Source organism: Vicia villosa, unplaced genomic scaffold (assembly GCF_029867415.1).
Source record: "Vicia villosa cultivar HV-30 ecotype Madison, WI unplaced genomic scaffold, Vvil1.0 ctg.002011F_1_1, whole genome shotgun sequence".
NCBI lineage: Eukaryota > Viridiplantae > Streptophyta > Magnoliopsida > Fabales > Fabaceae > Vicia > Vicia villosa.
Genome location: NW_026705811.1, coordinates 315,405 through 339,751, shown reverse-complemented (window position 1 = coordinate 339,751; position 24,347 = coordinate 315,405). Strand labels below are relative to the sequence as shown.

Here is a 24,347-nt window from a genome sequence, read left to right as displayed (position 1 = left end):
TAGATTAGTTGCCTAGAACATGTTTTTATGATACGACTTGACATACAAAAACTAGAAAATATCTCATTTTTTATTTGAAAACTAGATGCACTGTCATCTTTAAAAATGTCATATTCTATAAACATGTTTTTCCATATAATGCTCAGACTTGTAACAGAAACACTTTTGAGAAATTCACAAAAAATTGAGGATGTAACCTTCATTGATGTCCCTGACGAATATGGCCACGAGCAAGCCAGGAAAAAAAATGATCACAATCTCTGAGCTTTCACCACCATCTGTAGTAATACCCACCAGAAAATCGATAAGGCAGAAAAAGCCACCAAGATACCTTTAGGATATCCACTAAAACATGATTTTGCTATTGCTCCTTTATATTCTATTTCTTCTTTTATTGTCTAAGATAAATTATCTAAATCTTAAAGTTCCTGTCATCCAAACAATTTCATGGAAACCCACTTCTTACAAATACTAAATCCCAACAATGGATTGAGGCCATTAACACTGAGGCTATTATCTCTCTATTTGAGTTTGTTTTTTTAAAATTTCATCTATTTATGTCTCAGTTTTTTTATAACGTTTAACAATTTTCCTAATCTATGTAGTTTGGAAATTGATCCATATTATAGCAGAAATTGATCCATTTTACCGTTTCTATCTAGTGAGATAAAGTTTGGTTGTTATTGTAAGCTGAATTCCATTGTTTTTAGAATATTGAGTGTTATTCACACAAAATATATATAGTGTTGTCTAACTTTGTAGTGTTCTCAGCAATAGAGACCAACTTTGAGCAAGAGATTACTACATATATTAATGCATAACGTTACTCATTCAAATAAACACCAAAGATGCTCAATCTACAACACAGAAACACACAACATAAACAAAATTTTAATGAGCATAATTATTATTATTGTACAGTATATCTCTTCTAATGATTTCGTACACTCGCTCATTAGAGCTCCTCATCTCAACAAATGCTAAATAAAAAAAGTTAAATACTATTCAAAAGAATATCATTTCGAAACCTAATCTACATCAAATGCTAATTTACAAGCTGCAGACTTAGTTTCTGCAAAATCATCTTCAGGAAATTGAATAGGCAAAACGGACCGACCACCTTCGCCTGAAGTAAATAGCTGCTGCATATTTGAATTGTGTGTGCTCCTGTTTGTTATGCAGGTTGCATCTGATCTCGCTTAAGAGCTTTCTGGAGTTGGATGACCTGTTGTTGCTGCTCTGGTGGCAGGGAACTCAATTGCTCCGGTGTTAGATTCAGTACTTGTTGCAGCAAAACAGACTCCACATCAGATGGAAGCTGAAACAAACCAAATATAATAAGAATGTCGTAAAAGTAATCAGAATAACAACATTAGACGGGGAAGCAAGAGAAAATTCATGGTTGAGAAAATTATACCTGTGAAGATTGTTGGTCAGGTTGCCGCACTTCTGCTTTAGGAACTGCAGGTGCAGGTACTAAGCTACTTCCAGGAACATGAGATGATCCGTTGGAGACAGGCACGTCTGAAGTCCCGGATGCGAGAGAGGATTTCCTTCCATCATTCAATCTAGTGAGCTTTAATGGGCGATTGAAGGATTCTGGAGTATCACGAGTCATGCCTATATTCTCTAATCCCGCAGACATGTTTGAATAATTACTACTGTTTTTGGTCCAATCCTCAGGAGCTTTGGAAGATCTATCACCTTCCTTACTAAATAATTGGGAAGTACCAGATGACATGGAGGGGTCAGCCTGTTTAATAAAAGGAAGTTAGGTACGTTACTCTTAAAGTAAATGGACAAAGCAAGATTAATGGAACTAAACTCATGGTAAATTCTAATATCAACTTAAGGATTTACTTAGGAAGAGGTGTTCATACAATAATCATTAAAATGGATTGGATTTTACAACCTTTTCCAAAAACCAGTTTGAGAAAAACATAACAAGTTTTATAACCGGATATTATTCAACGAACCAGTTTTGTTCAGATTGGTGTGCAGACCAATTAAAAAGCTCACTGAATGCAATTACAGAGATAGTAAATGGAAACAGAAGATTGATTCGAGGAAGCTTAACACATACAGATTTGTGATCGTGGAATTAAAAAAATAAACGATGAAATTATTCAACTAATCTAGGTAGGTCATTCAAAGAGTGATCTCATAAATCATTTTTATACGAAACTAACTGACATGAAAAATATGAGTCAACAAACTCTGATTGCCACACGCGAAATAGACAAAAAAAATATTCAAAAGGAAACATATATTTTTTTGAGAACAAAAGTTATGAAATCGGTTTGAATAATGAAATAATATAAAGAAAGTTGCACAGATAGATTGGAAACCGATAAATATTGGAGAGAGAGTGGGTTTAGCGAGAGAGAAAAAACTATTTGGAAAAATTCCAAGACTTTGTTCATTATTAAAGGGTTATATTTTTGGTTATGGTCATCCAACAAAACCAATATATGGACTGGTTAAAAAGTTTTAATAAAATTATCCAGTTTTTTTGTAGCCGGTTATGGATATCCTACTTATCCGGTTAAAACGAACACACCTAGTTTTACACATATTCTTCAAGAATACTTGCATCAAAGCAACATCTGAAGACAAAATAACTCAAGCAAAATAGGGCACCTGAAAGCTTGCATCTGGACGAACCATTTGAAGATTATGCGAGACAGTTGAGCTTCCAACACGGACTGGATGCTGAAGGAAAGAGCCATGCATTTGCTGGTTCATTGCAGTTGAATTTACTGGCTGAATTGGAGGCCTAACAGACAAACTGCCCAAAGTCAGGGGACGTACAGAAGGAAGTATTAAATTATTCTGCCCTGTTCCAGGCTGTGCGAAATGGTTGCTTGGGGGATGTTGAAGGGGAATTCGAGTCTGCAGTGGAGGCCTTGGATTTGCGGTTAATTGATTAGGACCCAAAGAATTATGAGGTAGAGTGTTGGCTTGGCCTTCTTGAATGTAAGGTGTCAAACCAGACTGCAATTTGCTCTGTCCATAAGGAGGTAGACCAGCCATGGTTTGAGCCAATGTTTGCTGAGTCTGACCAATGTGGCCTTCGTTTATCAACTGTGAGGTTTGATCTGAAACTTGTCTAAGATTTGGCATTTGTAGCTGCAGCAGGTATCATTAAAAATTAAGTTAATAATGTAAACTTGATTGAGATAGCTGAAAAATATGGGCAAAGTAAGCTACAGAAGAACATATATTTTAGTAGTCTGATATTATTTTAGTCCTGATAAAATTATGACATTTTAAGTTTAATCCCTACATTAATAGATCATCAATTTTTTAAGATTATAAGACTTTGTAAGCTGGTGTTAATCTTCAGTCATGGATGACAAAAATTTGCCAAAATAGAGTGGAATCTGAAAAAAAAAAAAAAAAAGTAGTGAAACAGAACAAACCATTGAAGGGGTGACCATCCCTAGCATTATCTGAGCCTGCAAGTGCAACAAATTATGATTATTTCATGATCAAAGAAACTATTTAAAACATTAAACTCTAGTTATAGATCCAATGAAACTAAATTATATGTATGTGGAGGTTAGAACTTTCAACATAGAGGCAAAAAAAATAGCCAGATTATATATTTCAATAAACTAACAAATATTTTTGCTAGATACAACATGGCAACACAAGCTAACTTAGAACAGAAAGATCAGAAATGCTTCAATTTGTAAAAAATAAGACAATTTTGCTTAAGCTCTCATATTTAGAACATGCCAACAAAATCTAAACTATAGTTGTCTCTACTTATTTCTTTAGACAAATTTAGCTGAAATGTTTGCCTAACAAATCCCAATGGCCCAACCCATGTCACGTAACATAACAAATTGTACGGGCAAAGCGTCTTGCGCGGAAAATTCTCACAATGCTTCCCAATACATTGTGTCACAGATAAGGTGAAGAATTTCACACCTAAAACAAACTTACAGCTCATTGCCACACTTAATTTGAAAAATATGAATACAGTTTATGTTTATCCGATGATTCATTCCTCTTTTGTTTAAGAAAATGTTTCAACCGTGTCTATTTGATTTTAAATCATTATCCACTACTCAACTATCTTAGTTCTTACCATTCTATTCACATTTGTTCATCCCCCTCATTTAGCAATTAGACATCAAGCATTTTGTCAGAATAAAGGAATACATTATATCGAAAACATACAAGAATATGTAAATAGAGACAAGTCTGTTATCAAATAATGCTGTGTTTGCATTTATGTACACAAGGGATGATATGGGAGAAAAGTTTATACCTGAAAAAGAGCCTTGGGCAACTGTGGCCTTGAAAGTAACAGCTGGCGGGACATTTCCTTGTTGTGTGTAGCCATTCCCTACAATCATAACAAGAACATATAAGTCAAGAAAATAAAAGGTTATATAGGAAAAAGAAGTTAGCATGACCGAATATTACCTTAACCTCAGAGATTATCTCAGTCAGCTGACTCCTAGACATTTTGGCGAGATGCGAAGTTAAAGGATCATTTGTAAATGCTGACTGATTCTGCAAACCATTTTGATTTGACTGGATGCCAGTCTGAGCGCCACCTAGAGCTGCAGTCATGACAGCTGCAGCTGTTGTGGCAAAATGAAGACCAATAGGTTGATGTTGAGCTGCTTGAGCAGATTCCCCTTGGACAACTGGGATGCCTACTTGTTTCTGAGGGTCTTTAACAGTAAAAAAAAAAAGGAGAAAATGAAAACATGGGACCAAAAAACCAGTGATTAACTACACAAGGTAGTTTGTGACAGGATATAAGTATAGAGGTTATAAAGAACTGACCAACAATTGGCGTCATTCCTGGTCCTCCGCGACCCTGCAGTAATAGAAAAAGAAACATTATAATCAGTGATGGAATTGACATGAAGCCCGCAACTTATTTTTAACCTACACAAGCTTGCAAAAAATGAGTTGGATGGGGGTAGAAGAAAACAGCAACGGAATCTTTATGGTGTTCTAAACGCCCTTCACACCAGTTTTTAAATTTATAGTAAATTATAACATATCACATCATTCTATTATTTTCGTAATGGCTTCAAGTGATTGTCAGTAGTTCAATTTAATTGGTCAAAAAACATAATAAGAATAAGATAACTCGTGTCCCATAATACATGACTTTCAAGGCATGTATCCGTAAAGATAGTTAGGGATGGAGCTTCTCTTGAGCTGATTTGCTGCAGTTTTTTTTATTAGGGTTTGTTCCGGAGCAGGTTTTCAGAGGGGAATGGGGGAAAGCTATGTTATATGATTTCCTTGTTCGAGAGCGTTTTAAACAACTGGAAAGGGTTTGGGGGAACTTTCAAAACTTTCCAACAACCTCCTTCACTCATATTCTAATGTTCTCCTAAATTGAGGAGATTCAACACTCAAATAGGTTGGGAATCTTACCCCCTCATTCTCCTTCCCCTTCCCTTATCTTTCCCTACTAACTTCCAAACAAAGTCTAAAAGAAAACCCAGCAACGATTTACGAAACTACTTAAGTTACTAGTTCAAAAAGTTGAGACAATATACCTGATCTTTATTTCTATCGTTCCCTTTATCGTTTTCGGCAAAATCAACACGTAATTGACGACCATTAATCTCATAACCCTGAAGATTCCTACGAGCACTTAAAGCCGTCTCTTCATCCTTATACTCACAAAATCCATAACCTTTCGGTTTCCCAGTTTCTCTATCAATAACTAATCTGTAGATAAAACAAAATCAACACACTTAAACCCAAAAAAAATAGAACTTTATTCTCAAAATAGTACATATCCACAACCAAAGACACATTCCCCTAATTGCAGAGTTGAAGAAATCAAGAATTAATTAAAAAAATTCAATTTTTTCAACAAAAACGATTAAAATTAACCTGAAAGAAACTACCGGACCAACTTCCTGGCAGATTTCAATAAGCTGTTCTTCCGTTGCATCATACGGTATATTCCCAACTGCAAAAAAATTCACAACAAAATCAACAAAAGAAAAGGTCACAAATTTCAATAATAAAGAACAATTGAGAACCATACCGAAGACACAGCGATGTTGGGCCTGAGAGGAGGCCATGAAAGGATCAACCAGAGAAGAAGAAGGTGAAGCGTTGCTCCATCTTCTTCCTCCTCACTACCACGTTTTCTTCCCAAAACGCTCCGTTCCGATCTTCGGCGAGGGTTTATTTTACTTCGATTTTTATTTTAACTAGTGTGAAACCCGTGCCTCCGCACGGGTTCTGGTGTGGACCGGTTTTATGTTACCAGTTAAAATTTGGAATTCAAAAATAATAGAAAAAATTAAAATAAATTATAAAAAAAAGGATAAAAAAGAAGTTTAAGATTAATATATAAGTTAAAATTTAAAATATTAAATGTGTTACAATATAATATAGGAGTTTTTTATAAACCACTAATATTTAGGTTTTTGTCGGCCACCTTGAGTAATTCATAATATTTTTAAAAAGACATTTTTTTTGAACAATAATTATTATTTTTCTGTATATAAAAATATGTTTTCCTGTATTTATTTCTCGTATGTAAATATTATTTTTTGAGTAAATATTATTTTTGTTTTGACATTCTTTATAAAATCATTGGAATCAATAGTAAATTTATTCCCGTATATAAATTTTATTTTTTTGAATTAATAGTAAATTTATTCTCGTATATAAAAATGGTTTGCCAAACAGAACCTTATATATTATAAAGAAATGGAAAAAAAGTATGTTCAATAAATTTATTACAATTATTTTATTTATTGATAGATTAAAAATATAATTAATTTGATGAATGATAATATCTGAAAAAGTATTTGAAATATATATATATATATTATATATATATATATATATATATATATATATATATATATATATATATATATATATATATATATATATATATATATATATATATATATATATATATATATATGTACATTTAAAACACCATTACTCGTTATTTAATATCAATAATTATATATAATTCAATTCTAATTCTAATTAGTGCATATTTAAAATTTTGAAACCTTAATCATTACTATTTATTATAAATATTCATCTTGCAATTAAAATTTTAACTCTACCATTTCTATCATTTAAGAAACGTATAACTCTATCATTATGTTGAAATGATTAGCCTTAATAACAAATTCTCAAATTCATTTGTAATTAATAGCATTTTTGCTATTATATTTAATTATAATTATGTTCTTTTATTTATGTTGGAATATGGAGTAATGTAGGATGTTGAACATTTATTTTGTACTGATGTGCTTTGATTGTGTAGTAACTTGTAAGAGATAAAAAACAAATTTAAAAATTCTAAATATCAAAACTTCTCATTTTATTTTGGTTATTTAAAAAAAATGTACTTATTTGATAGTAGTCTCTTATAACATGAAAAAAAAAAAAAAATCAATGTACTTATTTGTTACAAAGTTGAATTTCCAAGAAACAATGTAATAAAAGAATAATAAAACAAAAACAAAATTTTGACATCATTTATAAAAATACGTAAATCAGTAATATATTTTTTTCTTATATAAAAATAATATTGTTTATAAATATAATTGTTTTCCCGTATTTTGACATCATTTATAAAAAGTTTAATCAACAATACATTTTTTCTCATATACCAATAGAAATTTGATTCAGTAACATTTTTAAAGCACGTAACAGTATCAAATCAAATGACAAAATATAAGCATAATTCAAAGCACATAACTTTTTTTCTTATTATTAACATTAATTTGTCTTAAAAATTGAGAGGTAAAAAAATAGACACATTTATACACACAATAAAAATATAATAATATAATACACAACTTGCAATATGCACATTAAATATACATAATACTTATACACTCAACTTTCTGTCAATGATGAAGTTTTCTCAAGTTGAGGAAAAGACCTTAAAAGAAATCATGCAACATGTAAAACAAATCAAATATATGTTTCTTTCTGCAAGTTTTGCCTTCCATCTCCAATAAGAGAGGACAAAAACACTATCCAAGTTTCTTTGGATTTTCCCAAGTAAATTATAACTAAATAAGCAAATGCCCATTATATGGTTACCAAAGAGTAATGATAATAATACAACTTTAGTATCCTCCCAAATACAAGAGCAGTTGAAGCAGTGGTGCCAGAGGAGATATCAAGCGAACAGGAATCAGCAAACGCATAATCAACTTTCGACATCCACATAGCCCAAACTGTAGATACTGTAACATCCACATAACTAATCCCACTTATACCAACAACAATCAAACAGTCAGAACCATGAATAAAACCAGAAGAACATAGTTTCTTTCCCTCTAACTAAACCATATATAAAATTAAAGTAGAGAACATAAAAAAACATAAAAGCCCTTAAATTTGAAATAGTTGAAAATTGGAACCAAGTCTTTGTGTCTAGCATGACTCATGGATAGATCATTATCAACTGGTACAGTCTTGTTTGTGTCACAAACAACATGAGAGTAAATAAGAATTGGATGATCAATGTGATTGTCATGAACTTCAGATGACTTAATGAGATTCAGATCACAAGTATTCACGGTAGAAACAGAACCTCTGCGATTACCTTAACCTCTCGCAAAACCATCCCCGCCACCACCGTTGCCGCGATTGTGATACCTCTAACATAAATGTTGCAGACAAATCAATAAGAAGTTATTAATATGGGACATTCATGTATATAACAAATCAATGTTGCATCAATAATAGACATCATATTACCTTTCCTCCCTCAATCATATTCACCAAACATTCCAAAGTTGCAACCAGAATATCAACACCCCTCTCGAAAACCCGAAGATGGCTATAGTCATAAACAATGAACTAAATCAACACTATAAAAACTCATAAACCAACAAAATAAAACAAAAAACAATACATAAAACAAACATGTTGACTAATAGGAGCACCCCCATAAACATTTGCAATATTCACTCCAATTTGCTTCAGCATGTACCTAACAAATTTAGTTTTAAACATGTAAAAAAAAATTAGATTCAAGTTACGTTGTTGTTTTCTTCTTCACCCTCACACACAAGTTAATTTTGTAGATCTAATCTATTTTCTCCACATAAAAAAACAATACATAATGAATCATATAAAACTAAGTTAGTGAAAAATCAAAGAGAAATTATTTTAGTAAGAACTGAATGTAAATATTGATCAGTTTGCTAAATAAATACCTCAGATCTGAGTTTAATCAGAAGGACTGACCTCTCCAAATTTGAATCCAACATTTTGAAACCCCTAAAATGTGCACATATAAATAAAGCCTGTAAAAAACCTGCACATATAGACAACATCAAACATTAACAACAACATCTTTTTCAAGTAACACCAAAGAATTTTCTCGATGGAAAGTCTCTAAATCCATCAAATACAAAACATATTAACAGGCCAAATCAGAAGAAAAAAAAGAAGATAAAGTTGAAACTGATCATGTTTCTGAATAATAATCGTCTGCCTCTGCAAACTAACACTGACGAAGAATCTATAACCAAATGTTAATATTTTTAGTATCAAAATGAAAAAAAAATAAATAAAATGAGGATGAAAAGGAAGAACATAACAGATCAGAAGCAAGGTTAGTGTGAAGGTTTAAAACATCACCTTCAAATCGCATAAATAATGACCGACCACCACACGTTCCTCACGAATCCCACACCGCCATAGGAGTAGCCTTTCATTCTCTACTCCCTTGTTCGTCCTCAGATCCATATTTATGCTTCGATTCTGAAATAGAGAAAAGAAAGAAGAACATTGAGTTTTAAAATGATAGAAGCTAAAGGATTAGATTAGTTTTGAAATGAGAAATTTGAGTTTCAGAAGTAGACGGTGGAAGAAGATGTAGCGGTGGAAGAAGATGAAAGTGGAAGGTTTTGTGAAAAAATGAGGAACGTGAGGAGAGAGAGTAGGGTTAAGGTGAGAGAGAAGTGAGGTTGAGTGTGTTTTCAAAACCAGCCCTGTGTGATCAGAACTTTGCAGACTTATGTACTATTCACCGAAAAAGTAGGTTTAAAAATCAATATTATATTTCATCTATTACCACTTAGTTGTAATAGTTAGATATTGTACATATGTGGCCCAATGGTAACACAAACAGACCAAACTATTAGTTTCAATGTAGCCAAATTCTGAATTTAGTCACAAAAAGTAATTTTTAGACACATTTTGCCCCCAAAACAATTAGGTGTAATTTTTTTAGCAAAGGGCAATTGAGTATTTTCCAGGTACTTTTGTTTTCTTATTTTATAGATTTTATTATTGGTTTTGATTTTGATGGATGCTGGATTTATGTTTTTACTTTTACTGGTGCTCTATTTGTAAGAAAAATATTTACGATTATTATGTTCACCTACTCAAGAAATAAATAAATGCAATGTTTGCTAGTATTGGAAATTAAATCAATGGTAAAAAAGATTTGGAAATTTAAATAAAAGATATATGATCAAATCTAAGATTTTATACGGTTTAGATCTTTCCGACATTATTAGTTACACCTAAGTAGATTGATCATGATTAGAAAATCTTGAGATTTAAAATGGAAAGTAAAATCAATCTAAGATCTTATACGGTTTTGATTTTTTTTGGTTATTGTTATTTACACCTAAGCACATTAATCTTGACTAAAATTTTTGTTTTTCACTACTAACAATATGGTATTTTATATTATTGGCAAAATAATCTTTTTCTTCTCATCCCTTACATTCAAATTTATTTTTATCTTTTAATTTTAAAAAAATTATTTTAGTCTTTCATTTTTTAACATCGTATTAAATTAGTCTTTTTCGTCCAAAAGATGTCACTTTTTTACACTGTGACAACTGTCATGTAACATTAAACTTTTGTGATTAATTTAATGACGGAATAATCGGTCACTAAAATAAATTTTTTAGGTTTTTAATATCATCTTCATCTTCTCCGTTATATCATTTTCATCTTATTTTTGTGGGTGCAAAAATAAAGCATGTACAAAGATTTTCAACATGTTTCTAATTATTCATTGTAAGGAACATTTTGTAGTTGTGATCAAATGAATAAAAAAAACTTCCTTCAATTAATAGGCAACAACAAACATATGGTAGATTGTGTCACATTTATTTTTGTCATCAATTAAAAGATTCATCTTATAAAGAATTTGAAGTTGTTGCATAAGCTTTAAAATCTGATTTTCAACACCACACGCACGCACACACACCCACTCACACACAAAGATGAGATCCATCATACTTCCCATCAAAGTCTCATTGAAAAATAGTTTATCAAATAAAACGGCAAACAAACTGTTGGGTTGGTTAAAAATATGCATGTTGAAGGAGTCTCACATAGCTTAGTTTTGTGAAGAATGAGGAAGTTCATGGCTATATATAGGATTCAAGTTCTTTGAAGTCCCACTTCACTTAATTTTATGAAGGAAGAGGAGTCCAAGACTATATAAAAGATCCGCGTTCTCTTGTTACAAGATGCACCAGTGAAAAAACACTTTAAGCTTGTGTTTGATTTTCTTATACTCTTGTATAAGAGTGTTTTGAGATGTAGTTATATGTTTGTTTTAGAGGGTGTGGGTGTACCGGGGACCCGGGGTAGTTGAGGGTATAATATGTATTGTAACAATTTTTACATAGTGTTGTTCTCTAGTTGTCGTTCGACAACGACTGTGATTTTTCTTCGGTTTTGGAGTTTGCACGTTATGTCCCTGTGTTGTTATTGTGTTTTTATTTTTTTTCTCTGTTTTATTTTTTCCCAACACAAGCGACCCTTCAAATGTTTTCCCCTTAGGCAGGTCACTATTGTTTGATTAAAGGAATCATCCAAATTAGGAAACCACGCCACAAAATTATTAAGAATGGGATGATGTAAGCTCTAATCACCATCGATGAAGTGGCCACAGAGAAAAACATGATCAGATGTCTAATTTGAAGTCCACAAGTCCAAGAGATTCAAAAGGTTTTGTTTTTCTCTAAGGTAAATGGGAACACAATTCTTTTGGTCGATATTTAAGCTCAATAAATTGCAACATAGTCCCCTTACAGATTTCTCTGACATGTTCCCAAAGCAATCTGTCTTTTGAGATGGTTGGTGCCAAATAGTTTGGATTTGTGAGTTTAAGAAAGAAAATAAAGAAACGATTTCTTGGTGCTCAATTATAGGATTTATATGCTTGTGGGTTTGTGGAACAAGCTGAAGAACAATAGAAACCTAGATAGAATGTACGGAAAAGACTAATGTGATTTAATTTTTATAGTTAAAGAACTCAAACAATCTTTTTTTAAGTTAAGAAACTAAAATGAATCTCGACTACAAAATACAGGGTAAAAAAATATATTTTACATATATTATTTAATAAGATACAAACAAATCATCAATTTATGCTTACTATAATAATATTTTTCCAATTTTGTAAAATTAATTTCTTTTTTTAATTTTATTATAACTTTAAAAAAAAAATAGAAGTTGTTAAAAGGGAATAATAAGTGGTCAAAATCATTTTTGTGGTTAATAATCAAGACTATTTTAATGGTGTTATGAAACTGAATAAAACAATATAAGAGAAAAAGAAAAGTAGTAAGTTTATTATATTATTGATATTTTGAATGAGTGATTCCAATAAAATATGAGTCATGTTTATAGGACATACGTAATAAATGAAAAATCAATATGAAATCTCCTAATTGATGGACATTCATAATCATGGCATTTATGACACTCTCCTTTGAATGTCCATAAAGAATATGTCTCGTTAAAACCTTACAAGAAAAAAACATGTGGGCAAAATTATAGTGAAAGAAAAAGATTACAACATTCTTGTGAGGGAACTACCTCGTTACTAATCAATACATATTATTATAAATAAAAAAAGAAATTATAAAGAGACAATCATCTATTATTCATAACAGTCCCCTTTGGATGTTTGTTCAGGATATGCCTCGTTAAAACCTTATTAGGAAAAATCCAGTGAGAATAAAATCTAGTGAAGAAAAAAGAATACAATATCCTTTTAAGAAAAATTCATTTCTCCTCCCCAGTTGAACGAATTCATTTCTCCCCCTCGGTTGAACGATCATTTCTTCGATAATGAATATTAATCTTTTGTACTAGTTGGTTAAAAGTTTCACTAGTGAGTGACTTTGTAAAAAGGTCTGCAAGATTATCACGTGAACAAATTTGTTGGGGTTTATGTCACCACTTTTCTAAAGATCATGAGTGAAAAGGAACTTTGAAAAAATGTGTTTGTTCAGTCTCCTTTAATGTAACCTTCTTTCTATTGAGAGATATATGCAATATTATCTTCATATATGGTGTTGTATTTATTTTTCCAAAAGACAGACCACAAGTATTTTTTATGTGTTGAATTAATTATTTCAACTAAATTCATTCTCGACGTACCTCATGTAGTGCTAAAAGTTCTGCATGATTATATGAAGTTGTTGCATTTTTTTGTAAGCGGTGTTACTCCTTCTTTCCACTGTTTTATAAACCGGACCGGACAGATGAACCGGTCGAATCGGGAACCGGCCAGGTAACCAGTCTGGTTCAATAGCTGGATTAGAAATGTCATTAAACCTGTGTGAACCGGTCAAAATCGGGAAAACTAGCGGTTTTTATGAACTGGCGGTTTAAGTGCATTTTTTTATTTTAAAAAATTAAAACGATGTCGTTTTGATTATTTTAATGAAGAAATTAAAATAAATAAAAATTGCAGATACGGTTGATTTTGTTACCGATGATTTTGATATTGAAGAAGGAGATCCCAACATTGAAACAATATTTCCTTTCTTAAAATTAAATTTACTAAACAATAAAATTATTTTGATATAAATTATTCAATTAGATTATGTTGCGATTAAACTTTGTTTGCAATTATACATTGTAATTTTGTGCTATTTTATTATGTGTGATACATATGTTTAAAATTTGAATTTAAATTATGAACTTGTGAATTTATTTATAATATGATATTTTTTTAATAAATTAAATGCTAGTTATATTTTGTAGAGACTGAATCATCTGGTTCGACAGGCTTTTATACCTATATAATTTTGTTATAATGACCAGTTTATTCAACCGAATTATCTGGTTTAGCCCGGTTTAGTCATGCGGTTGGACCAGTGACTCAGTGGTTCAACCAATAAACTAGTGATTCAATACCCTCACCGTTTTTTAAAACACTGCTTCTTTCACAAGATCCCAAAGATCTTGATAACAGAAAACCATCTTCATCTGCTTGCACCAATTCTCATAATTCTGACCCTTCAAAATTAGGAGACTCGCCAGAAAATGCCCATTTGGATGATTCATTGCAATCACTATTGTTTGCCTCGAATCGCTCAGCCAGAGCTCTAGATACCAGATGTTGGAATTAAACTCAAAACTTTGAGTAATTCCAAATCAATCTTGATGAACAATATTCAATCAACCCAATCGTAATCTCTTGTTTTTCACTCGAGTGATTCAACCAACCTTGGTTGCAAGATGATTCTGAGCAGCAATTTTAATGGAAGAAGAAAGAAAAGATGAATTGGAGAAGAAAGGTGAATTAGGGTTTAACGAAAAATAAGGAAAGAAGAAAAGATTTTCTATAGAGTTTTTCTCTACTCACAAATTGTGATTTTATTCTTTGCAACTGCAAGTGTGTTTTTCAATAATAGGGGTTACTCCCTATTTATAGATTTCGGGTTTCTTGGCTCTCTAAGCCAAAGTCCAAAATACAAAAGCTCAAAATACCTAATTTTGTTAACTACCAAAATAGGTCTATGTCAAAATCCCTATCGAGGCACACTCATTCGACAGTTCAACAACTACATAATTCGACACACACTATGTTAATTCAACACACCTTTGTTTCTGTCGAACAACCTGCTTCAATACAAAAAATTACAATCTCAACAAAATTGACTCCGTTAATTTATATTATTTTATTTGTATTGAGGTCTCGCTCAAGGAGAACGCAAACAAGGGCTTTGTCTTGTGCCTCCAAATTTTCTTTTTCGTGCAAGGCCTATATATCTTTTTACATGTAATTATATTAGCTATTTTTTTTAGGTGCAAGGCCTATATATCTTTTTACATGTAATTTATATTAGCTATTTTTTTAAGAAAATATATCAATACAATTTATAAACTGGTAGTACATTGTTCAGTGTTTGTCGGACATTGTGCAACTATCATTTATACACATGACTTTTGTTTATTTGTTCTTTGCAACATGTATTTAGTTTTAGAGAGAGAATAATGGAACACGACAATAGATTTTTCTATCATTATTACACACTTCATTCTCTTTTGGTTAAATTGCAGTTTTGATCCTCTTATTTTGTCTGATTTACGGAATTATTCCCCTTATTTTAAATTCAAACAGTTTTGGTCCCCCTATTTTAAATTTAAACAGTTTTGGTCTCCCTATTTTAAATTTAAACAGTTTTAGTCCCTCTTTCATGGTTTTTCAAAGAAACTCAATGAGAATTTTTATTTTTGACTTATATTTTTATCTACAAAGTTCAATAATAAATTTATATATGATGACTTGTCCTGTTTTACAAGTAATTTATCATTTAAAAAGTGAAACTATCGTTAATTTTAAGTGCTATGAAAGAGGATCAAAACTGTTTAAATCTAAAATAGGGGACTAAAACTGTTTAAATTTAAAATAGGGGGACCAATTTCGTGAATCAGAGAAAATAGAGGGACCAAAACTGTAATTAAGTCTTCTCTTTCATATCATTTTTTTAAAATGATATAGACTATATGAGGATGTATCAAACGAGAACTTTGGTTATTATGAGAATTGAGAACTTTTAATAATAACCGTACGATTTAAAATCAATGTCTCAGATTTTACTGAAATTTTAAGAGACAATAATTAATAGATAGATTCTGATTTAAATACATATAACATAAATGCATATCTGAGCATTGATTTTAAATTGTACGGTTGTTATTAAAAGTTTTCAGTTTTTATAATAACCAAAGTTTTTATTTGATACATACCCTATACTAAATATATTATTTATTTAATAAATATAAAAATTTAACTTCCTTTATAATAAGGAATAGAGAGAGTATTGATCTAAATTTCAATATAATAAGGAATAGAGAGTATTGATCTAAATTTCAATCTAGCACGTATTTATTATGGTTTTTAATAAGTAATTAAGTTTAAAAATAAATTAGTTTTACTTATGCATTTTTTTAGAACGCATTCAATTTAAAAGATAATGTATAAATTAATGAATTAACTATCAAATTTTTTGTTTTAATTTTTTTATAATTTGTGTTTATATAAAGTATTCATTGTTGTTGTTTTTATTTCAAAATAGTATAAACTTAAAAATTTGAAATTAAGATGAAATAATATTTTTATAAATTGAAATAAAAAATATTAAACAAAATCAATCATAATATATTACATAATTTCCAATAATCAAACTTAAAAAATATATTTAAGAAAAACGTAATTATTTTATTTTAAGTATTTTATAGAGATTGTATTAGAATTTCGCCTTAAGCCTCAAGAAGAGTTGAGCCGACCCTGTTTGTATTAAAAGAAAAATGATTTTTTATGTGTAAAAAAAATTCACATTTTCATGAAAAATAATATTGTGATAAAAATGTGTTTTTGTGATTGTTTATTTGAGTAACATTTTTTTTATTTTGACGCATCTAGAGTGTCACTGTCAACTAAGCAAACTTCAATGATAAAATAAAATAAATAACGTAATTTATGGTTAATTAATCAACAAGCAATCCTCCATTGGAGATGCTTTTAGTATACAAGGATATAGAAAAACAAAATTATTGTTTTAAAAAAAATAATTTATTGATTATCTTAAGATAATTAACAAAATAAATTTTAAATATTTAATGAATAACTTATATTTGTCTTATGTATACTTTTTACATCAATTTTTAATTAATATATTATAATTATTTTATTTTATTTTATTTATAAAACATATAATTAATTAATTAATTAATTAATTGATAACAAATAATTAGCTCTTGTATAAATTACATCTTCTAATGATACTTTTTAATGTTTAATTTTAAAAACATAACTTAAAAACACTAATGTAACATAATAAAAAAATAATGGTAATGCTGCCTAAAAAAACAAAAAAAATGCTGTGTACCAGAAAAAAAAAATGATAAATGACACAATGACAACTAATAGCTTTTTATATATGATGATCTGAACATTTTTTGGATGCTTTTTTTATATATAATTATGGTCGCCTTAAATAATTTACAGGCTCTGTTACAACACTAAAATTAAAAATTTAATATTAAAAAACTCAAAATTTTAACATGCAACATATTCTTCTTTTTTTTTTTATAATATAGTTATGTTGTTCAAAATACTCTTAAATACTAAATAGTAATGCATTGTTATTCTTTTTAACATCGATGATATGATATCAACTATCTTAAAATTCGAAGAAGTTACTCCATCAATAGTTCACCTTATTCATTGCCATTTTTATTTTCTTCAGTGTATCAAGCATCAAAGATTCTTGCTCCACTATCTGTTTAAAATTATAAACATTATATTAATATATAATGTTGAGATTGATATATGAATATTAGTCTCTATAACATAACATCTACATTTATTTTATTTTAATTTTTTTATGAACATGGAAAAACATGACTCTTGTACTATAAAATACAATTGAGAATCATTTTATGTACAAGAAATGACAAAACGAGAGAACCCAACAAGATAAAAAGAATAAAATAATCTTAGGGTGTATTTGAATTGGCGGTGGACAGAATTGAGTTTAGTAGAATTGAGTTTGATAGAATTGATTCTAGCAGAATTGAGTTTAACAGAATAGATTTATGTTTGGATACATTTTTGTAAAAGTGAGTTGAATAATAAATTACAGTGTAAAAATCATCCATAATCAATTCTGGAGACAAAAGCTACAAATTCTAGCTTCAAGTAGAATCAATTCTGGAGACAGAATCAATTCTACTTTTGTCAAACCAAACATCTTAAAATCACACAGAATTGATTCTACATTCTAGAATTAATTTTGACCTTTTCAAAAATCAAACCAAACATGCACTTAACAATAAAGGTCTGAAAACACGTTGAAATCAAAAAAAAGAAAAGAAAAAGATATAGTTAAACATCAACTTCAAGTTAGAACAAATTAGAAAAAATTATCATCAATAAAAAAAACTATTTCTAGAAATTGTTTTTCTTTTAAATGATATTATAACATTTTGAATTTAATTCTTCCTATTACATTTTAGTTTTTGTAATATATTTGTGTTTAAATCTTTATCATATAAAAATTAGTTGAACATGAATTGAATACTATCATAGAAATTGAAGTCAAAATTACGATTATATTCTAATAATTAAAACAAGAACCAAAATAAAGCAAAAACATATCCATAAAAAATTTCATTGTTTTTATAGAAAAAGAATAATAAACAGTTTCATTATTTTTATAAAAAATAAAAAAACAAAAATGAAGATCCCACATACCACTGGAGCAAAGATCATATTATTATGCCTATAATAATAATAATCAATTATACTGAATTCACTTAACATTACAAAAACTTGACGAGTTTAATTTTTGTGTAAAGTTTTTTTTTAATAGTTGTTTAAAGTAATTTTAAAGATATGTTGTCGTGTTATTATTATATTTAAAAAGAATATTATTTTCAATAAATAAAAAGCATACTACTTTTTTAATATTATCAAATAAAGACGCTTTTTTCAATTACATTTTGTGCAAATAACTTTTATATATATAAAAATTAAATTGAAATTTAATTAAAATTTTCATTAGATTATTTTATTTTAAATTGTACTATACTTTAAAAATAAACATCAATCATAACCAAAAATATTCACATGCAGCTATTTTATCTTGATTTTTAACAATTTTTTTGTCTTCATTAATGAAAAATATTAATTTAAGTATATATAATAAATTTAACTACAATTTTAATCTCTAAACTTAAATTCACAAAACCGATTCCTCTATTTTAATGAAAATGACACAAATATTAAAAATAAATTAGAGCTACAAAATTTAATTAAAAGAATTAATTATATCTATAAATTAAAAAAAAAGTTCACAATTGTAATTAAACGTATAAAATAACAAAGATAATTAATGGAAGAAGGAAAAAAATATTAGATAAGTAGATTATTCTTATGTTAAATGTAATTTTAAGTTTTAAACTTCAATTTAAATAAAAAATAAATAAACAAAAACTATTTAAATAATAATAATAATTATTATTATTATTATTATTAGTGTCAAGTAAAAAATTTCAAAATTAATTATTTAAAATTAAAAAATACATATTTAAGATAATATCATTATTTCAATATAATATACATTTAATCATGTTGTGTATCAAAATACTATAATATAATATAAAATAATAATATTACTACATATATTTTCATGTGAAACCATATACATGACACAATTGTATATCATGTCATTATCTAACAAACCAACACAGTTAATTAGTCACACGTTATTGATCATTAAAAGTATTAACTTTAACCCTCAATATCTTATATTGTGGCAATACTCATATACTCATAAAATATTTAATCTATCAGTTATTCATAAAAGTTTTAATATTCCCTAACAATTTATATCAAATTATAAAACTCCCTAATAATACGAAAAATCATCTTTGCAGTTCAAAATACAAAGAAAAACATAAATTTCCTAAAAATGAAATATGTCAAGTGTTGGAAGCAAGACAAAACAGACCAATGATAATCTACAGTATTCTGATTGTCCTACAAATAATTCTCATCTGGATTTTCTGTGCAGAACAATATAACCAAACTAACAATCCAGTAACATGCATTTACCAGGAGTAATGACAACAATATAATAGTAATGCTGAAGAAGTTACTACCAATTAGAGATGATTACAAAATTGGCATATAGATACACATCTATGTACACATTTCACAAATTTGTACAATCACAGATAATCAAAATGGATCCAAAAAATCAAACAACAATAAGATTATACAAGTTTAGTGGCTCGGCAAGATATTAGTGCCTCTACTCATGAATTACGGCTGAAGCTGGCTTACCCTAAACCATATCTTGAGTTGAATATTTACAACAGATAAAATATTTTTATTTTCAGAATATGTTAGAAGAGTAATTGCTTTCATTAACTCTGAGGAGATCTCAGACAAAATTATATATATAGCAGCAAAACTTTGGGTTTACAGATTCAAGGAGAGATGTATCTCCCTAATAGTCTTAAATTTCCAATAGAAACCCACAAGAAAGCACATAAAGCAATAAGAATAGGGAAGAAAAGGAATGAGACTCCCTTTCTGCCTGCTCTCTTCATAGTTGTAGTATCAATACCTGCAGTGATGTCGCTGGGCTTCATCTTCATCATGCTGAAGCTAGACATTCTATTCAAAGCCCGATTCACCAAAGGATTTTCAGCGGCTGATGCAGGAGTGGTAGGTATTGAATCAACAAAAGCCCAGAGAGCAGAGGACAATCTACTTGTAGTAGCAACATCTTCCACAGTACTTTGATTTTCAGCGCTTTCGGTAGGAAAGCATACAGAGTCACACACAACACCTAAACATGACCAAAAACTATGACGTATTAGGGATAGCCTACGACATTTACTAAGCAGAAGAGCCACTTGAAACTGGCTCGAATCTCATTTTTTTAACAGGAATATAATACCATAAAGTTTAGTTATAATTTATAATAAAGCTCTCAAAATATCAAAATTTAAACTACAGAAAGGGTTTCTGCCGCGCATAAGATGGCGTGTCAACCACAGTAAACTGTGAAGAGCTCAGCAGAAATGAGATAGGAAGCTTGAATCTCCATCCAAATCAAAGAAAGTAAAATCATTTTTTGGCAGATGAGCAACATTGTATCCTGTGCCAACAACTATACCTGGATTTGTTAGAGAGAAAGAACCATTGAAGTCTTCTGTTGGACTGCAGGTGTTTCTTTCAACATGCATCCAGAATTCGTCAACAGTTTGATTGGCAACTTCTGCATCAGACAGCAACTGGTGACTCTGATTTTGAATAATGCTGCCAGCGTTATTCATATATGCATGTGAAACTGCTTCGTCGCAAATAGGCTCCAGGCCACAAAGAAACATATCTGCATCTTGGTACATATCAAATTCACTTAACCCATCTTCAAACTGCAGGTTATCAAAGAGATCGTCATTATGCTTTTCCGAATTTGAAACTGAAGGTTCGGTATCAAAGAGATCGTTGATTTCCAAGAAGCCGTCCTCATAAAAGACAGGCTCCTCCTCGCTTTGAATGTTGGAAGCAGAAGTGACCTCGGGTGCTTCAGAAATATGAAAGTGTGAAGTAACTGACTGATTGAAGTCAAAGCTGGGCTGCACATCATAATGTTGACTGCTAGATTGTAATTTTCCACCAGGATCAGGGAATATCATGGCCTCAGAGAACTGACCCATGACCATACTTTGTGTTTCTTCATTAACAACCTATATGAGTCGTGAAAAAATGTCTGTCAGCGGCTATAGAAAATAATATGCATAAAAGCTAAAAGAGAGAAGACCAATATTACAATCAGAAATTAATAAGAATGAATAAACTTCAGGCAAATCACAAACCTGCGGAAAGTCAACATAACCATTCACATAATCTGGTTCAAGAACAGGCTCAACATCAAGCATCCCTTTAATGATTTCATCAATTTCATCATCCAACAACGGCTGCAGCTGACCAATAGGAGGGTCCATAACAGCATTTGGAGCCCCCCGCTCAGTTGAATTTACATTAAAATCTACAACATCGTCATCTGCCCATTCTTCTTCTTTAAATGGTGCACCATACTGTTCACCGTTCTTAGGACCCGGTCCACTTTTCTTGAAAACCTTGTATAGTGCATAATAGCCCTGGTATTGAATTAATAACAAAATATGATAGTTAGTAAATAATTGGTTGAAGGTGAAGATTAACAGAAAGTTTATCAAAATAGCTAGTTTAAGGCAATACCTTGACATCGTAGCATCTCTTAAACTCCTCTTCATCCATGGTGTATTCATGCATAACCCAATCAGTTCGCTCCCCATTAGGAGCTCTGCCGATATAGAAAACCAGTGTCTTTTTCACTCCAACTGACCGAGAATTGAATATCACGTTACGATCTTTTCCTGTAGCTTTCCAGTAGCCATGTCTTGTTGCTCGATTAGACCTTGCAGCATTAGGATATTTCCTATCTCGATGACAGAAAAAGAACCACTGCCTATCTCCAGTTTTCAAGAAAGATTGCCCTGCAAAATATTATGACCGTATAAGCAATCAAACCAGAAGATATGAAAAAGTGCAAGCTTTATCAATCAAAATTGAAGCAATACTAACCATATAGCATAAAACATTAGAACTCCAAAAACTCATTATTTGAGGGAAACAAATTCAAAAGGATGCAATTAACCATATTTAACAACATATACAAGCGGATCATCACATACTACAGGTTTGAGAATGAAAACTACACGGATCTATCAAGCACTGATTGAAATTTCAATCTGTGTAAAACGCTCACGCCCCATATCAACCAAAAGATCTCAGCATACCCACAAAATATATAAAGCTGATCGCCATAATCAACCCCACAAAGGGAAATGGGAAGGGTTAATCAATCTCACATTCAAGTCATACCTAAGGAAAAGAAACTCATACAAACCACCTAACAGAAAAATAAACAGAATCACAGCACCATATCATAATATGAATCACTCAGATGAACCCAAATAACACACAAAAACCTTATTGAAACAAACCAAAGTCAACTCTCGGAGCTCTAACCTGAAAAACACGTTCAAAGTATCAAATAAGCATTTGTCATATCCTGAATGGCTGTGTAATCTACCTAATACTTACAATAACAAGATCTAAACATCCATACCCAAATCAACCCCTTATAACCGACCAAACAAAACAAAAACATAAACCTAGGTCAACGACATAACAATCACCAACCAAAAACGATTAAAAAGGTAGTGGAATAAGAATCAAGAGAAAGATTAAATACCAGGTAAATCCTCAGGATCCCACTTGTAAACATCGGTTTCACAAATCACGTTGAACTTCAACTTCTTCCCACAAATCTTCCTTTTCAGATAGTACATCACCAACTCCTCGTCTGTGGGGTGAAAGCGAAAACCGGGCATCGACGACATCACCTCACTGAAACAATCAGCAGAAGCAGATTCCGAAACCGCACCCATCTTGATTACCCAACACCGAAAACGGAAAACTTCACTCTCAGAACCCAAAATCCACCACAATATTAAACGATTCAACCTTCGGATATTCAGAATCGGCGATCAAATTGCAGTATTTGAAACCCTAATTAGAGAAATCAAAATTTCTCACCCAAAAGGGATAAAAAAAAAAAAGCTTTTGGAATCAATGAGTGGTGTAACAAAAAAAACCACAACGTAATACGATCGAACCTCTGGGTACGAGGATTCGAGGATTAGGTTGTGAACCCAAAAAAAAAAACCAAATCGAAAGAGAGAAAAACCAAATGTGAAAATGAGAGTATGAGGGATTTGTAAGGTGAAAGGGGTTTTTGGATTGGGATAGTGTTATGGTCAAAGAAGGAAGCTATGGGAAGTGGTGGGAACCTTCGTTGAAGAAAAAATGATTTGGTGCGTTTTAGTGAGGTAGTGAGTGTGTGAGCTTGTTGGGATCATGTGATTGCGTGGGCTTCAAGCTTTAGATCGTACGGTGTTGAAGGTTTGAGACATGGGTTATATGTGAGATTGGGTGTATACGATTGAACTATTTGTGTGTGAATGTGAACACTCCCTTTTGATTCGGATCAAACATTTCCATTATTAGTTGCTATGAAAGTTACTCGGGATATTTAGATTTTGGTCCGAGGTGGTAAAACGGGTCTGACCGGTGGACCGGTTAGATACGAATGTTTTGTCTGTACTTTTTACAAATTAGAATAAGGTTTTAGTCTCGCATCTTTAATATGTTTGTGTTGTTCCGCAATATTTTTTTACGGATTTTTGCAGGTGTGAATATTAATATAATTTTTTGTGATTTTTAAATTAAAAATATACAATGCATGCAGGTTTGCTCTACCCCAGCTCATAGGGCGGTCAAAGTTTTAGCTCTGAGCCTTCAACAATGTTCGTCTCGCCTCGTTTTTTGTGAATTTTTATGAGGCGGATCTAAATGAGGCGGGTATGACCGTTGCCACCCCTAATTTTGTTTCGATCGATTTTTATTTTAAAAAATAATGATATCTCTATCAATTTGATTTTGTTTTGTTTTAAATGTTTTTAGA

The 24,347-nt window shown here is 30.6% G+C and overlaps 2 protein-coding genes and 1 long non-coding RNA gene across 5 annotated transcripts; all 3 read right to left on the bottom strand.

The window, feature by feature from the left end:
* Nucleotides 1-880: 880 nt before the first annotated feature.
* LOC131637476 (cleavage stimulating factor 64-like) lies at nt 881-6,216 on the bottom strand. Of its 2 annotated transcripts, XM_058908060.1 has the most exons (10): nt 6,038-6,216; nt 5,881-5,959; nt 5,538-5,712; nt 4,807-4,840; nt 4,438-4,691; nt 4,280-4,357; nt 3,423-3,458; nt 2,641-3,129; nt 1,418-1,753; nt 881-1,318 (listed from the first exon to the last, which is right to left on the bottom strand). In XM_058908060.1, the coding sequence occupies exons 1-10, from the start codon at nt 6,072-6,074 to the stop codon at nt 1,175-1,177; spliced, it is 1,662 nt and encodes a 553-aa protein (XP_058764043.1). In that variant the 5' UTR covers nt 6,075-6,216; the 3' UTR covers nt 881-1,174. The 2 variants fall into 2 exon arrangements, with proteins under 2 accessions (XP_058764043.1, XP_058764044.1); XM_058908061.1 differs by lacking the exons at nt 5,538-5,712; nt 6,038-6,216.
* A 2,417-nt stretch (nt 6,217-8,633) lies between these two features.
* LOC131637489 (uncharacterized) lies at nt 8,634-9,933 on the bottom strand. 2 transcript variants are annotated; one of them, XR_009294347.1, is made up of 4 exons: nt 9,852-9,933; nt 9,628-9,750; nt 8,908-9,301; nt 8,634-8,821 (listed from the first exon to the last, which is right to left on the bottom strand). It is a non-coding gene; the product is annotated as an uncharacterized LOC131637489 (long non-coding RNA). The 2 variants fall into 2 exon arrangements; XR_009294346.1 differs by having other exon boundaries at nt 8,634-9,301.
* Nucleotides 9,934-19,936: 10,003 nt separating this feature from the next.
* Nucleotides 19,937-23,661, bottom strand: LOC131637492 (NAC domain-containing protein 17-like). Its single transcript, XM_058908084.1, has 5 exons — nt 23,076-23,661; nt 22,037-22,314; nt 21,652-21,936; nt 20,949-21,522; nt 19,937-20,618 (listed from the first exon to the last, which is right to left on the bottom strand). Exons 1-5 carry the CDS (start codon nt 23,269-23,271, stop codon nt 20,254-20,256), a joined length of 1,698 nt encoding a protein of 565 aa, XP_058764067.1. The 5' UTR covers nt 23,272-23,661; the 3' UTR covers nt 19,937-20,253.
* Nucleotides 23,662-24,347: the final 686 nt, after the last annotated feature.